The sequence below is a fragment of the Anopheles maculipalpis genome, chromosome 2RL (genome assembly GCF_943734695.1).
Source record: "Anopheles maculipalpis chromosome 2RL, idAnoMacuDA_375_x, whole genome shotgun sequence".
NCBI classification, from domain to species: Eukaryota; Metazoa; Arthropoda; class Insecta; order Diptera; family Culicidae; genus Anopheles; species Anopheles maculipalpis.
Genome location: NC_064871.1, coordinates 50,942,669 through 50,957,412, shown reverse-complemented (window position 1 = coordinate 50,957,412; position 14,744 = coordinate 50,942,669). Strand labels below are relative to the sequence as shown.

General features: G+C 43.0%; 3 protein-coding genes across 8 annotated transcripts in view; 1 reads left to right on the top strand and 2 right to left on the bottom strand.

Annotated features, from left to right (window-relative positions):
* Window positions 1-9,392, top strand: part of LOC126556681 (tyrosine-protein kinase Fer-like) — a 51,297-nt gene extending 41,905 nt beyond the window's left edge. For 2 of the 6 annotated variants that reach the window (XM_050212101.1, XM_050212100.1), the window contains exons 7-10: window positions 209-433; window positions 7,969-8,166; window positions 8,227-8,836; window positions 8,915-9,392. In XM_050212101.1, the coding sequence (XP_050068058.1) occupies window positions 209-433; window positions 7,969-8,166; window positions 8,227-8,836; window positions 8,915-9,243 (1,362 nt within the window). In that variant the 3' untranslated portion in view covers window positions 9,244-9,392. Of the gene's footprint in view, window positions 1-208; window positions 2,522-5,036; window positions 5,203-7,968; window positions 8,167-8,226; window positions 8,837-8,914 lie in introns of those variants that run through there. The other 4 variants (XM_050212104.1, XM_050212103.1, XM_050212099.1 and 1 more) reach the window with 3 other exon arrangements.
* LOC126558700 (probable G-protein coupled receptor Mth-like 5) overlaps window positions 1-14,744 on the bottom strand; it is a 200,865-nt gene that overhangs the window by 65,042 nt on the left and 121,079 nt on the right. The gene's annotated exons all lie outside the window — the stretch shown is intronic.
* Window positions 13,395-14,668, bottom strand: LOC126567229 (translation initiation factor eIF-2B subunit alpha). Its single transcript, XM_050223462.1, has 5 exons — window positions 14,479-14,668; window positions 14,144-14,400; window positions 13,958-14,070; window positions 13,618-13,888; window positions 13,395-13,541 (listed from the first exon to the last, which is right to left on the bottom strand). Exons 1-5 carry the CDS (start codon window positions 14,666-14,668, stop codon window positions 13,395-13,397), a joined length of 978 nt encoding a protein of 325 aa, XP_050079419.1.

The window sequence follows — 14,744 nt, the reverse complement described above, 5'->3', positions numbered from 1 at the left end:
TCGTATCATAATGCATCATTTGAATGGTGATGGTTTTTTTACGGGGTTTGATTTTTTGAAAACTAACGTGAAGCCACCATCTTCTGTATCTTACTAGTCTATTCTTTAAACATTCTTCATCCCAATCTTAAACATCTTTTTGTGGACTTTCATGTTTGGTGCTTGATATCTATCATCTATCATCATTTTATGTGGGAAACACGTTTAGGTGGACTCACTTCAGCATACCTCCACCGCATTGGGTCTCTTCTCCTTGCGCACTGGTGGTGGTGGTGGTAACGGTGGTGGTGTGATGTCGATGCTAATGGATCAACTAAGGCGCAAATCAGGGCCGCCAACCGTTTCAGGATCGAACTCCTCGGGTAAGACACCACGATCAGGACCAACCCCAGCACAGACTCCAAAACAGGAGCATCGAGGAACAACGTCAACGGTAACTAGTGCTGACAGTGCTGATCTTTTGTGTTCGTCTGTGTTCGCGTGTGATCGTGTACAAATTGCTTCCGGCGATGATGAACATGCACGGCCCGCTTCTAACCCTATCCGGTCAGATGAGTCCGATGTTCCTACATACGCAGAGCTCCTTCCCGACGGAAACGATTCCGACCATCGACTGTCGAACGTTTACGTGGACATGGAGGCGTGTCTGTTGCAAGAGCTCGATGTGGGTCAGTCGTTTGAGTATACTAACATTAGTAGCTGCAGTCGCAAGCAACCGCTGCTCGCATCCACAGCGGACGAAAGCTTTGGCGAATCCGAACTACCTAACCCCACTAACACGGATCATCGCAACAATGTGGCACGTTACAGACGCTTGCGCACGCAAGGCAGTAGCGAGGACAGTGAAATGCATTTGCTAAATAAGCGACACCACCACCAGTATCGTGCTCCAGACGAACATTACGATGACGATGATGGTGGCAGTTGTAGCACTGCAGATGACTTGAACGATTCCAAAAACAATTTGCTTCGGGAGGAAAGTTTTGACGACAATCAACGACGGGATTTGTCACCTTCAGATGCAACTGTCCGTGATTCGTGGACACAAAGATCTGCAGAAGATATGGAGGCTGATGCCAAGTATCTCACGATGAGAAAGGAAGGCTCTTTACCTACGCTTGAATCGTGTCCTTCAAAAACGTTGGAAGATCAGTGGAAGTCGTCAATCGAACGACATTTGGATAACATCGATGCGCTTAACCAGAAGCTAGACGAACATCAACGTTTGGCAGCTCGGCTTTCCGAAGAATACGAATACATTCGCGTCCAAACGCTGCGTCCTGGAGCTTCGGTACAGCAAGCGAACCTTTCTAATTCCACAAAACCACCGATGGCGTTCGAGAAGATGAACAGCTTTCGAGAGAAGATCAAACGTCGCATCAAGGGCTCGAAAACGGAAAACGATAAGGCAGATCGTTCCGTGTCCCCCGATACGCCCGATCAAGGGGAAAGTTTTTCGGGACGGCTGAGAAATCGTATTACAGCCCACCACACTCAACGACAGTTTCGGCTCATGAAAGATACCGACTCAGCAAGTCCATCTACCGATCGATCACTAGCGGAACGCGTTCCAAACAGTTCCTCTTCTGTCGGTCGCAAAAAGAAAAAACGCAAAGCATCGAAAGCGAACCGCAACGCACACCAACGGCAGCAACGTGGCAGTGGTGGTGATGCCCAGCAACGTCAGCAACCATTCCATCCTCAGCAAGCATTTTCCGAAGACGAACTGCTTGCCGAAGAACATGCAGGACCTTCACCCGAACATAGCACCGGTCCAAGATCTGGTGGACTTGGAACATCTTTCTCGCAAACAGTCCGTGCAACTTGGCGCGAATTGATCCATTCCACGAACAAGGTTAAGGATTCATCCCTCAACCTTACCTTGCGGTCAGATCGACCTGAAGAAAAGCATGATCTGATAGTGGATCAGGATCGGCAAGGTTTGCTTTCGATTCGATTCACCTTTTCCGACGGTGAACGAAAGCAGCAGATAGTTGATAGCATAACAGCAACCGATTTGAATTCCACCGGCGATTACTGCGTTCCACTAATTGTATCCCGCAATGAGGATAATAAGGCGCAAGATTCTGCCCAGGAAGAATGTCGTTCGGAGCAGTCGTCGACAGCGCAGCGGGGTAATAAAGAGGGACCTAGTTTGAAGAGCAATCTGCGCGATCGACTGACAAAATTGGTGCACAAAAAATCCCCTAGCAGTTCATCTGTCCCAGCAGATCGATGGACCACACCGGAAGTTTGCCGTACGTGTTCGAAAAGAATTGTGCCTCGATCGGGTAGTGGTGCTGGTGGAATACATCCAAGTCGTACGGTGTTGGACTTTAGGAAAGAATTTCCCGAGATTGACATCTGCGAAGGTGACCATGGCGAGGAGGACTGTGCAAAACTTGATGTCCAACAATGGGCCCTTTCGGAGATGATCAATCTAGAGTACGAAGATATCGATGTGCTAACGATCAAACCCCATAAATTAATCAATTCTTCCGAGGGTGACGTCAGTGTGAGTGTGAGTATTGTATGTGCATGTTTTTAGATTGCATGGGACCGGAACTTGCTTGTTTATGTGTATTTCATTGCCAGTTGTAGATTTGTGTTTATTCAAGTTATTGTTGTATTTAGTTGTTTAAAACTATCTTCCGTTGGACGCCTTCTCTTAGTAAATAATTTGCTTCCTTAATTTTACTTTAACTGTAGAATGAAAAATTTTTAAAATGTTTTACCAATGTTATTTCACTACTAACACATTCTGTTGATAAAATTATTCAATTGGTTAAATTATACAAACTTTCGTAATTACGGTCAGCTTCAGCCTTGTCGGTGGATAAAAAGCAGTTAGTCAACCATTCTTCGCATACCAACCAATCATAAAGATGGTCTGTGTTTTGACCCAAATAATTTTAAGGATCACACTCTATTGCACTTTCGCTCGAGGATACGTAATCGCCGAGAAATTGAGACCAATTGCACAACTTCCCCCCATTTCGGCAAGACGTCGGTATTTGAGGGCCACCACCGGTGCCTGCGCAACTATATGGCATAGAATCTAATAAGCAACGTTAGAACGATCTTTTCGTTTTGCGCACATTTCTTCGTCACCTATCACCAAGATCGTCTGCTTCGTATGCGTTCCGTAGTGACCTTTCCCAGCGGACACAATCGTCGTCCACTACTTTGACATTCAAAACTGACGATTTTATCGAGCTATTATTCTCATATATATTTTATTCTCCTCCAAGCCCTGAGTGCCATCGGTTTCCGATCTGAAGGGCAGGTTCAAACATTCCCAATTGCGATCAACGCTTTTAGAATCGACGCCGTCCGCTGCCATACTGATGCAAGCGAGGGATGGGGAGGGATTCTCCGCGAGACAGCAGTAAATCAGACGAACATGTGCGCGCTTGCGAACAGATTTCCCTATCGTGCAATGATTTAATTTTATTTTTAATATGTTTACCTATGAGCAAAAAAAACAAGAAACTCATCTCAACTCTCTCATAAAGACTCAGACACACACAGTAAACGCGCTTCGGCGCGTGAACTGCTAGCATGTTGAAGTTTGTGGTAAAGACTGAATCACATCATGAGCACGACATTAGCATGCCATCACACACAGTAGTGTGCAAAACGTGTTTGATGCTGCAATCCTACGACAACGGAACCAAATGCTGTCTATCAAGCATCATCCTGTAGAGCAGGGGTCTGCGAATTTTAATCTCCGTACACCAATAATACGAACCGCATATTACTGTTTGATTATTCGCGTCCACTTATTTGTTTTTTGTTTTTTTGTACTGATTTGCTCATCTGATAAAATTAGTTTGATCTTAGTTATTTGATGAAAACTGCAAGAAGTTGCTGATAATGCACAAATATGGCGTCTTTTCGCACGACAGTAATTCGTAATACAATTTTGAATGGAATATGGTCAAGCAGAAATTTGGTCAGTATTGTTACATCTTTGGTGTCTTAAACATTCATATTTGAAGCTGGGAATTATGGTCTAAATATAATAGCCTATGAGATTACCGTGATTAAGTCTTGTGGATTACTTTTGGAATGCTCAGGGTGCTGGATTCTACAAGCAGAATCACACGAATCAAGAAGAAGGACATGATTGTTGCTGAATTTTTGTAGTTTGTAGTAAACATTATAAAATTCTGTTTATAATCAAAGTCATTTGCAGTTACGTCATCAGAAACAATTTTCGGTTTCTTAAACAAACATCCTGATTTTGCGTAGTAAGATTATTTAAATAAATAAACAAATTCAAGCATTTCAAGTGTTAGCGCCCTTGCATTGAAAAGTTTGAAGATCCCTGCTGTAAAGTAAAGCGGTTCTCATATATTATCATAAACGTTTCTGTAGTGGTACAAGAAGCTCGTCTTATTGATAATTTTACTTCTATGTTTTACATCCCAATCATCATCACAAACTATCTAAAACCGTACCGTGTTCGTCAACCTAGACCTACACATAGACCAGCACACGATGTAGCGGATTTTCACGATCGGTATAAAAACCCCATTTTAGTTTCAGTCCTCGGCTCTTTTTGCATCGCTATTTGAATGTTCAAACCTACGCTAAGAAACTCACAATCTTTGCACACAGCATCTCTTTGTTTTACACAACACTCTCTTCTTTCTCACCACGCTCGATCATTTTTCACGTCCGATCCAGAGCGAAAGCAAAAAAATGCGCACGATCGTGTCACCCCCGGCGGTTATGACGGTCAGTGAAAAATGAGCTACCATCATGAATAGAGGTGCGCGGCTGCATACAGCCTGTTTCGGTCGGAATCGTTCAAATGTTTCCACATTAAGTGGAACTAAAATGTTGTAAAAAGTGAAAACACACACACCAAATGTAAAATTGTTGCAACCTTCTAAGTGTGCAAGAGACCCTTCCGATCGCAAGTTGCAATTATTAGGCGCAGTGAAAGTGACTACATAACCAATAGAAGCATTCTGCATCGATCGTGTGTGTCCGTACGTGTGTGCATGTGATCATACGGGGAAAATCTTCTAGATTCAACGAGAAAGTTTACCAAATTGTGCAAACATGAGCAGTACTGAGATCAGCACAACCGCATCGACAACCTCCTCGTACGAAACCGATAGCGTCTATCACAACTTCTTATTCCCGCCGCGGCCTCCGGTGCGCAAGAAACGCATCCGAACGCTGCTGATGGTAAACATGGTTTGAGAATTGAAGGCATAAAAATTCATTTGCTGACATGATAATATTTAGCTATCAGGGTTGCCGTAAGGTATTTTTCTATTACAGATTTCATCAATCTGGTATATTATTATTTCTTTTTTTTATTTCAAATTTTAAAACTGTCCACAAACCGTGGAATCCCTCACATCACCTCTCCTGATCACCCGGTTTGTGTAGATACAGATTACGTTAATGTTTAGAGTAGTGGGAATGTAGGACTTTATCGAAGCAAAGGGAAATTTTTGAAGAGTTCAACGCTAACATATCCGATGCTGCCAAAGTTTCAGTCAAGAGACATGTTTATCTGGTTCTGGTTGTTATTACCTTCCGTTGCCAATATCCAATCATTTCGGTGAATGATTTATTTTTACACTGCCTTTAGTATTGAACCATAAACTTGCAGCAAAATTGCAGATTTTTCTTTTGGTATTATGACCAGTTAAAATCACATAGCAAAGATTTCGAAATAAAATGAGCCTCAAGTAAGGGCATCTGGCTCATGCTTCCTATCCTAAACAAGATACATGTGATCTAAGCCGGGCAGCACCTTTAGAAACCTTCAGTAGAGAAGTTGTTATCCTTTTCATGAAGTTTAAACTAGTTTTGTTTTTAGTGCATTAAATTTATTAGAAAGAACAAGTATATCTCCAGAAAAATGTAAAATGACAAAAATTTTGCTCATGGTTTGCAAAATCCTGTTAAGAATGCTGACAAAAATGGCAACCCTGGTGGCTACATACACTTAGTAATATGGCAACAGATGCATTTCTAACGTCCCATTCCAAACAGAACATCATATAGATACTAATGCTTTTATTTCGAAGCAAAGTAACGATCGTCTTTCGCCTCACCTTTTTGCCTTCCATTCAATCTCTTTGTTCGTTCGTTTTTTTTCCTGTTTTTCCGCACCCAAAAATATTCCCTTCGGCCGTCATCGATGCCGTCAATGGGTGGAACTGTGGAAAATACGTCACGCCCCACGTACTGTATGTAAAATGTGTGATCCTTGCATTCACGGGCAAACGCTTACGTGTGTACTTTTTTCTTACGTCGTACACAAACACACCAAAACTTATGTACGTGTTCCATACGTATGTACTTCGCGTCTTGGCTGCTCTTGGCTCTCTGGTCGATCCGATTTCCCTTCGCATGCGGCTGTCCCCGCGTGGGTGGACGGTTGTTGTAGATACTGGGCGAAGTTACTAAGGCGATGGTAAGCGTTTCCATTCGAAAAGTGTTGACGTGCTCCATCATTCCATACTTCGCACAGAAGCGAAGCAGACGCAATAAAACATAAAAATCATCTCATTATTCAGTACCAGCAGAAGTCATTATTTTTTGTGGGGTGCGTGAGCGGATGCAAAGCTATAAAAAATATTTTAATCACCCTTTTCGGTTCTCAAAGTTGTCTCAAGACTTAAATTTAAAATACGTTAACGACCGAAAATACATTTAACAAATAACGGACATTGCGTACTATACTACAAGATCTATCAAAAGGATGTGGCGTCATAGCTAAGCCCATCCTAATCTTCCAACATACAAATTGCACTACATTCGATTGTTCCTTGGCCTTGACATCAGCCGGTTCTCAATACACACTTTTCCAGCCAATCCCTTTATCCGTCCCTATTAAATATTAAAATTTAATTTAGCGTTGACCTCAATTCTACTAGCGAAACAACATGCATGGCGTCACACCGTCGAAAATAACACAGAAGGGAAATCAGATTGATCAAATTGATGTTCCTTAAAATAGTCAATCTTTGACATGAATTCATATTTTGCTTGGAATGAAAATACTACCGATCGATCATAGCATGATTGTTTGATTATCCAGACAGTATCATATACGTTTGCCAACTTGGCATCGGTTTAAAAGTGATGCCCTGTCTATCTATACGATTCTACCATGTACGTGCTGTGTTGTTGGATGGCGAACAAGATCATGCTAATGGGTGACTTATTTCACGATCACGATTCCTGCTGCTGACAGGCGGCTGGTACAGCAGACGTTAATTGATGACCCTTTCGGCCATCGGTCTTTTTAGTATCGGTGATCATAAAGACGGTTGCGGTACGAGCGTTTTACACAAACACGGTGCAAAATTGAGCTGCGAAGGAAGATTGTTTTCATTCAATGTTAAGGCGTTAAGGGAGTGGCGTACTAGAAGAAATAACAGATGAACGATACGTTTACGTTTTTATGTTTTAGTTCTCTGGGACTGTGGGATCCTTCGCACCTTCGAAGTCGTCCCAAACATCATCAATTGAAATTCAACTTCGACAGACAACAATATGGACGATAAAACAAATTATTGGCTGCCAACCATTCGCATGAGATTACTTCTCGAGATGAAGTTATGACTGTTTAGAACCTTTATAGTACTCGCAAGCGTCTCTAATACATAAATTATGTCCAAAGCTGAGGAAGGTCGCGATTGTAGGCTAGTCTTGTCATGAAAATGGCCTCGGATGATCTAGCCCACATAAACTTTTTAAGAACTTGATAGGCATGTTAGGACAAAATCGAGAGAGAGAGAGAGAGAGAGAGAGAGAGAGAGAAAACTTGGAGAAAAAGCTCCCAGTTTACCCACTGGTTGAACACTCAGTTTGCTTTCACTATCCACCAACAACATCTGCTATGTCTGTATTTCCGTATATCTTCACATTAGCACAAAAATCTGCCAAAAATGTCAACGTTATACATTATGCCCTTCCATGACCATTTCCTAGATGACTCTATCGACAAACCGCCCGCTGCATGAGGAGGAATGGTTCCACGGTGTCCTGCCCCGCGAGGAAGTGGTTCGATTGCTGCGCAACGAGGGTGACTTTCTGGTGCGTGAAACGACCCGCAATGACGAAAGCCAAACAGTACTGAGTGTCTGCTGGAACGGACACAAACATTTTATTGTGCAAACGACAGCAGAGGTAAGGAAAAAATCGTGCTATATCCAAATTTAAACTCACATCACCGCGTGCCTTCTGTAGGGTCACTATCGCTTCGAAGGGCCAGCCTTCCCGAGCATACAAGAGCTGATAGTGCATCAGTACCAGTCGGAGCTGCCAGTCACGGGACGTTCCGGGGCAGTTCTTCGCAAACCAGTGTTGCGCGAACGCTGGGAACTCAGTAACGATGATGTGATTCTGCTGGACAAGATTGGTCGTGGCAATTTCGGTGACGTGTATAAGGCAAAGTTGAAATCGTCGAAAAATACGCTCGTAGCCGTTAAGACCTGTCGAATGACGCTGCCCGAAGAGCAAAAGCGCAAGTTTCTTCAGGAAGGACGCATTCTGAAGCAGTACGATCATCCGAACATTGTAAAGCTGATTGGTATTTGTGTGCAGAAGCAACCAATCATGATCGTGATGGAGCTGGTGGCGGGCGGATCGTTGCTAATGTTTCTACGCAAGAATGCAAGCACCCTTGGCCAGCGGCAGATGATGGGCATGTGCCGAGATGCGGCAGCTGGTATGCGCTACCTGGAGTCAAAGAATTGTATCCATCGGGATCTTGCCGCTCGCAATTGTTTGATTGGGAATGAAAATATAGTAAAAATTTCCGATTTTGGAATGTCCCGGGAGGAGGAAGAATATATAGGTAAGCGAACATCAGCTAAGACCGATTAGTCGTTGGTGTTTAATTAAATCCAATTGAATCTTTCTTTCAATTTTTAAGTGTCCGGAGGCATGAAACAGATCCCAATTAAGTGGACCGCACCGGAAGCATTAAACTTCGGCAAGTACACCTCACTGTGCGACGTCTGGTCGTACGGTATACTAGTGTGGGAAATTTTCAGCCGTGGCGATACACCCTATTCAGGCATGAGCAATTCGATGGCACGTGAACGAATAGACGAAGGCTACCGCATGCCAACACCGGAAGGTGCGCCGCCAGAAATGTACCGGCTCATGCTCAAATGCTGGTCTTACGAACCGGAAAGTCGGCCCCATTTTGACGAAATTTACAGTGTCGTCGACGCTCTGCTACTCTGCACCAAGGACTGACGACTGGTGGACACCACCACCATCGGGATGATGAGTACAGCGAAAGCGAAGGACGTCATCGGTGGATGGCCCGCAGCACGTGGGCTGTGGAGTGAAGGGCTAACAATGTTGCAGCGATTAATTAATGCTTCAAGTGGCGTGTAGCCTCCAGCAAAAAGGATGCCCATTGCCAATATCTCCAGGGGGATGTTACTATAGACTACCCGCAGAACCTTTTGCCGGATTCCATATCGGGCTGCAAAAGGGAAAATTGCAGCTGATGCTTGCATGTTTTTTTTTGTTAAGCTTTACATTGCGTTATAGGCATCAAGCACTTTGCGAAATGCACTGGAACAAAAAGAGTTCAGATAAGAAAACTTAAATTCTAAGATCAAGGTGCTTTTTATAGCAATGAGGAGAACCTAGGAAAGTAGATAGTGAGAGCATAACAACAAAATGACAGATAACGAACAAGTAGTGGAAAACTGTTGGAAATTGCTACAGGGTTAGCCACAGATTCCGCGCGGTTATTGTGTACAGGATCTTTAAAAGTGTGTGTTAAAAGGTTGGAAGACAAATAGATGTATATCTATTTGTTATATGGATGGGGGGCGGGGGTTATTAGTTGAGTAGAATTCAAACGGCGCGGCAGGAAAAACTGTGAAAATCTATGTTAGATGTAGATATAAATTTTTCACGTACATTTACGTTTAGAAAGTTCATCCAAACAACAGTCAAACAGTCCCGTATTGTCCATGATGATCATCATTAATACGTATTATAATGGACTTGAGGGACCCCACATCATTATTATTATTATTATTATTCTCGCAGATACCACATAATTGGATAGTCAGTCCTCAGTAAGGGGGGACGTTTCCGGATGGGATTTGTACTCTTATTCTGCCGTGTGAAGACCGGCGCCGTTGTCAACTAACCAATGGGTAACCCGAATGGGGTTTGTGGTTTGTCTCCAGATTTGGTTTTGTGAACTAGTGCTTCAATAGACGTTACATTAGAACAATCTGACGGGTTCAGGTCTGGATTGCTGGTCGGGTCTGGAAGTGACCCCTCAGGTCACTTACCTTTGAACGGAAACTTCATAGATCGCAGGAGTGTTGTAGGAAAACCTTTTGATCTTTAGAGGAGTGCATCTTTAGTCATGGAATTATCTGGTCGTCCAACACCAGCATCAAATCTTGAAAATATTCCAACTGAAAGCTTGGTTTGTAACTTTTTTTTAACGAAAATCCTCAAGTTTATCAGAGAGGAACAGGATTCAGCAAGCGAAAGTTAAGTTACTTTATCAATACCTTCCATAAATTACAGTGCAAAATGGCAGCTTTTTGACTTCCCTGGATTTGCTCTGGACATGCAACTCATCCACAGCGAAAAGGATCCTAATGGATCCAGGTGGCCGCAATATCAATGTTTAACGATTTTCGCATTCTTTCCTGCCGTACCGCACATCAGAGTAGCTAAAAACGAAAACGCACAAACACAAATATGGTAAGCTTTAGAAAACGAAAGGGAAAAGCCAGGTGTGAGGAACAACGCGTAGGGTTATCATGTAGGATGATTCGTATTTTAATCGAGTGTGAAACTGTGGTCAAAATTTGTAGGTAAGTATATGAGGGTGTGTGTGAATGCGGCATGCATGGACATAGCACGAGTGAATGAAAGCGAATGTATGAAGAGGTACACAGAATAGTTTGGTACAATGGATTTGAGGAATGCCGGATAATGTTGCAGCAACGTGCTTGCGATGATGTGTGATAGTTGACTAGAGCAATCGAGATGGTTTTGTATAGTGCATTAGAACAAACGCAAAATAGACAGATGAATGAGGAGGAAGAAATGTGAAGATCAGGAAACAAAAGGGGTCTGTAAAGAAGGAAGAAGAAAGTGGCGGGCACAACCCATACTCAGAGACGGACATGCGTGTGTTCCAAAGTGCTTGTGTATTTATTGACAGTATACTCATTACTCTCGTTATAACAATTCGCGCGCGTATATTGGCTATCGCACCAAACGTATATTAAGCTTGAGAGCGCATTGCACTCGCTTATCGCGAAGGAAAATATCGACCCAAGGAAATCCATAAAATCAAAATCGAAAACTCGCAAAACACGGCATTTAACTCAACTGCAACAACAATAACAACAACAGCGACAAGCAATAGGCACAATACATGATACGATTATTCGTAACAGTGAAACGATGGTTTCCACTATTTCCCTCGTACTATTTCTCATCATAAAGCACACATAGTTTAGCATGTGTGGCGTGGGGTTGAGCACATTTTCACTCTACAGATATGTGCACAAGAACATAACTAACAATACGAACAAATTACTGACGCCTGTATATGTACTTGCATAAAGATTCATTCGCAGAAATATGTGTTACACTTTGTCACGTTTTCTCAAACGGTAGGCCACTTCCCTTTTTTTGTCTTCTCGTCTCGTTAAAACAACAACTCATGTACTCACTTACCCGGAATGTTTGTGACCGGTTAAGCTAAATATCGCGATATTTACATAAATTAAACGTATAAGTTACAGAAAATATCCTTTCCATCGGTGTTTGTATTTGTGTGTGTGTCCGGATACCATGTATGAAAGAAAAGTTTACAATGGCCAAGACTTTTTGATGCTGACAGGAACAAACCGGATGCAAGCAATCCGCCGTTGTTGGGTCGATCACGCGAAGGGATGACCGATCTTAAACGCTGGCACAGGTCCTTGCTACGTCGTCAGATCTACTTAAAACAAACGGATAGCCTTTTTTATCTGCTGACAACGCGTTGGGACGACGGGCGTCACCAGTTTCGCCAAAGTCGGTGAGTTAATTTTTCTTCTCTCTTTTTTTAATATAAGGCCAGGAGAAGTTTTTAACCCCGGGTTAACCAAGTAGCAATCAGCGACGTTTCCCCCTAATTCTTCCGGAACGGGGAAGCACTACTGGAATGCGGGACCGACATCCGTAGGATAGGCAAATGTAAAACTTCTCCCGAACCTGAAAGAAATCCTCCCAAAGACTTACTCTTTCTCCTGCCTTTCCCCTACCAACAGAGCAGCGACATTACGTTACGACATTAGAATTCGGGCAAAATTAAATGCATTGAATTACCAGGATATTCAATTATTTTCTTATCATGAGCGCTACAACAGCTTCGCTCACAGCAAAACAACAGCGCTGCTTCAGAGCTCTGTTGTATTGCTAGAAATGTGTTCAGACGCTTTTGGGGACTTGCTCTCTCCCAAATGCCATACTATGATGTCCGGTGTCGAATGCTGAATGCCGAATGCGCGGGTTCGAGCGTAGGCTTTATTTATAGCTGGTCAACTACTCGGTGACATTGATGTGCCATTTCCCCTTTCTCAAGTTCCCCTGTACGTCTCTTCCCGCTCCTTAAGCCCTCGTGCGTTCCTCTCCGATCTTTCGCGGTGCACCGAGTATGGCTCCAATAGTCCCTTTCACGTTTCTCTTCGGCCCTTAACAGGTTTTTCGATCTATTTGACTTCCAAATAACATTAAACTCTTTTCGTAAGCTTACTTTAACCTTTATCCAAACCTCATCCTTTCCTCTCCTTAGTGGCGTACACGATATTGATTAAGTTAGGCTTTATAAAATCCAATAAAACCTTATAATCCCATCCTTTTGATGGACGGATTAATCCATACCGTCGCGGAAACTATAAATCCATCTCAATTTTTGTCTCTGGAAGAGCTAGTTCGACTGGCATCATTCGCATGACCAGTCTACCGGAGATCTTCGTACAACTCATATAGCTTGTCATTGTAATGGGTCCTACATTGTTCTTCCACACATACGTGATCAAAAAGCGTCTTCCTCTCAAACACGGACGAAGAGTTTGTACAGAGTTTATGTATCAGTTAACATGTTATTATGAGGCTGTGGCTTCGAAGTAACAATCACCTTCCAGTATATCACTCTCTTCTATCTCGTTTATCTCCAATCACTTAACAGTTCTGCCAGCTTAGACGATTTTCTTCTAAACTCCAACTACATAGGAGATCCTCAATCCACTGATGTTTGTCATCAGCACATCATCAGCCGGGATATGGATTGCGTTATCTACAGTAGTTTTATTTTCACTGTCATCCGTAGTCCGTCTGCTGTTTTCGATACAAACGTTATTAGCCAACTAAAGATACAATTTAATCAGTTCATCACTAACGGCTGATGGGGCCAGAATGCCGAGGTCGGTAAAGAGTAAAGTTATGTATCCGGGTGGCGTATAGTCAACCATTGGGTGAACCTTTGTCGTGTCCTTTAAATTTTTCTTGTTGTACTGTTTATAAAAGAAATACGACGGTTTAATATGATTGCCTTTGTTTGTTAATCTTACCACACACACACCAACTTACCTTATACTCATTCGGTAGATCTCGCTGGTTCAGTGGAAACAATCGACAAAATTTAAAGCTTTCTACCAGTGCGTAAAACGGTTTTTTCATTTCTTTTGCACAGATTGCCATCGTTACGGTACCGATGCGGTTGATGATGCCACCACTTTCAACCACTCCTTCAGCACCGACCAGTACCATATCCACCGTTTCCATCACGTAACCGATGGCCGTGTCGAGGATGAGTGTACAGTCGATGCCAGCATTCTCCAGCTCTTGTACCATTTGTTCGCTAGATTGGAATCAAACGGAACAACACAATGTAAGCACATATTGGATGCAATATGTTTCGTTCCCTTACCCGTGCTGATCCGGAGCGCTGTGAGTAACAAATACGTGGAATCGTTTGTTGTTTTGAGCCGCCAATATTAAAGCTTCGCGAACAGTTCGCGATCGTGCGTGTGTGAGAATACGCTGCAATTTGAGTAGAAGACGAAAATACAATAACGGTTCATGATCCTAATGCTACAACTCGAACCATACGTACACATCCTTCGCTGATGAAAGTAATGGCCTGTTTCGCTATCACGTTCCTACTTTCCAACAGCTTCTCCAGAAACATTTTGCCTCTGTTCAGCATAATTTCGCGCACTTCGTCCATCGTTTTGTCGTCAAACTTGGCCAACGTAATGAAGCGTGAGAAAAGTTCCGTGCCTGAGACGACCGACGTCATCGGTTTGTCCGTTTTACGCATTGCTCCTACCGCTGCTTGCAGTGTCGAATGAAACTCCTGCACAGTATCAACTGCAAACGGAACACAAGTTAATTCACTTACGGGGTACATTTAGCGCATTTAGAAGCATAATCGAAAGGACAGCTTACATTTGGTCTTTTCCAGTACCATCAGCAGCGTTTTAATCGCCGCAATGCCGGGCGAAATGCTATCATCCTTTTCCAGGATACTAACAAAGTGTGAGGCTACATCTGTGGAGGAAGAGGTCATTCGTAAACACACTTTCTGAGTGGTTGCTTTGCCTCTATACGTACCAAATTGCTGGGTGTCGTCCTTCATAGTTAATTAATTTCGCCGGTACAATACAAGCTGAAAGTAATGAACCCTTCCTTAGATGTTTAGAGATATTTTAAAA

Excerpts from the sequence above, each read along its gene's own strand:
- LOC126567229 (XM_050223462.1), bottom strand. The coding sequence starts at position 14,668 with ATGAAGGACGACACCCAGCAATTTGGTACGTATAGAGGCAAAGCAACC. Across the intron at positions 13,889-13,957 it reads AGCGCTCCGGATCAGCACGG|CGAACAAATGGTACAAGAGC; the intron begins GTAAGGGAACGA and ends ATTCCAATCTAG. Across the intron at positions 13,542-13,617 it reads ATCTACCGAATGAGTATAAG|TACAACAAGAAAAATTTAAA; the intron begins GTAAGTTGGTGT and ends TTTTATAAACAG.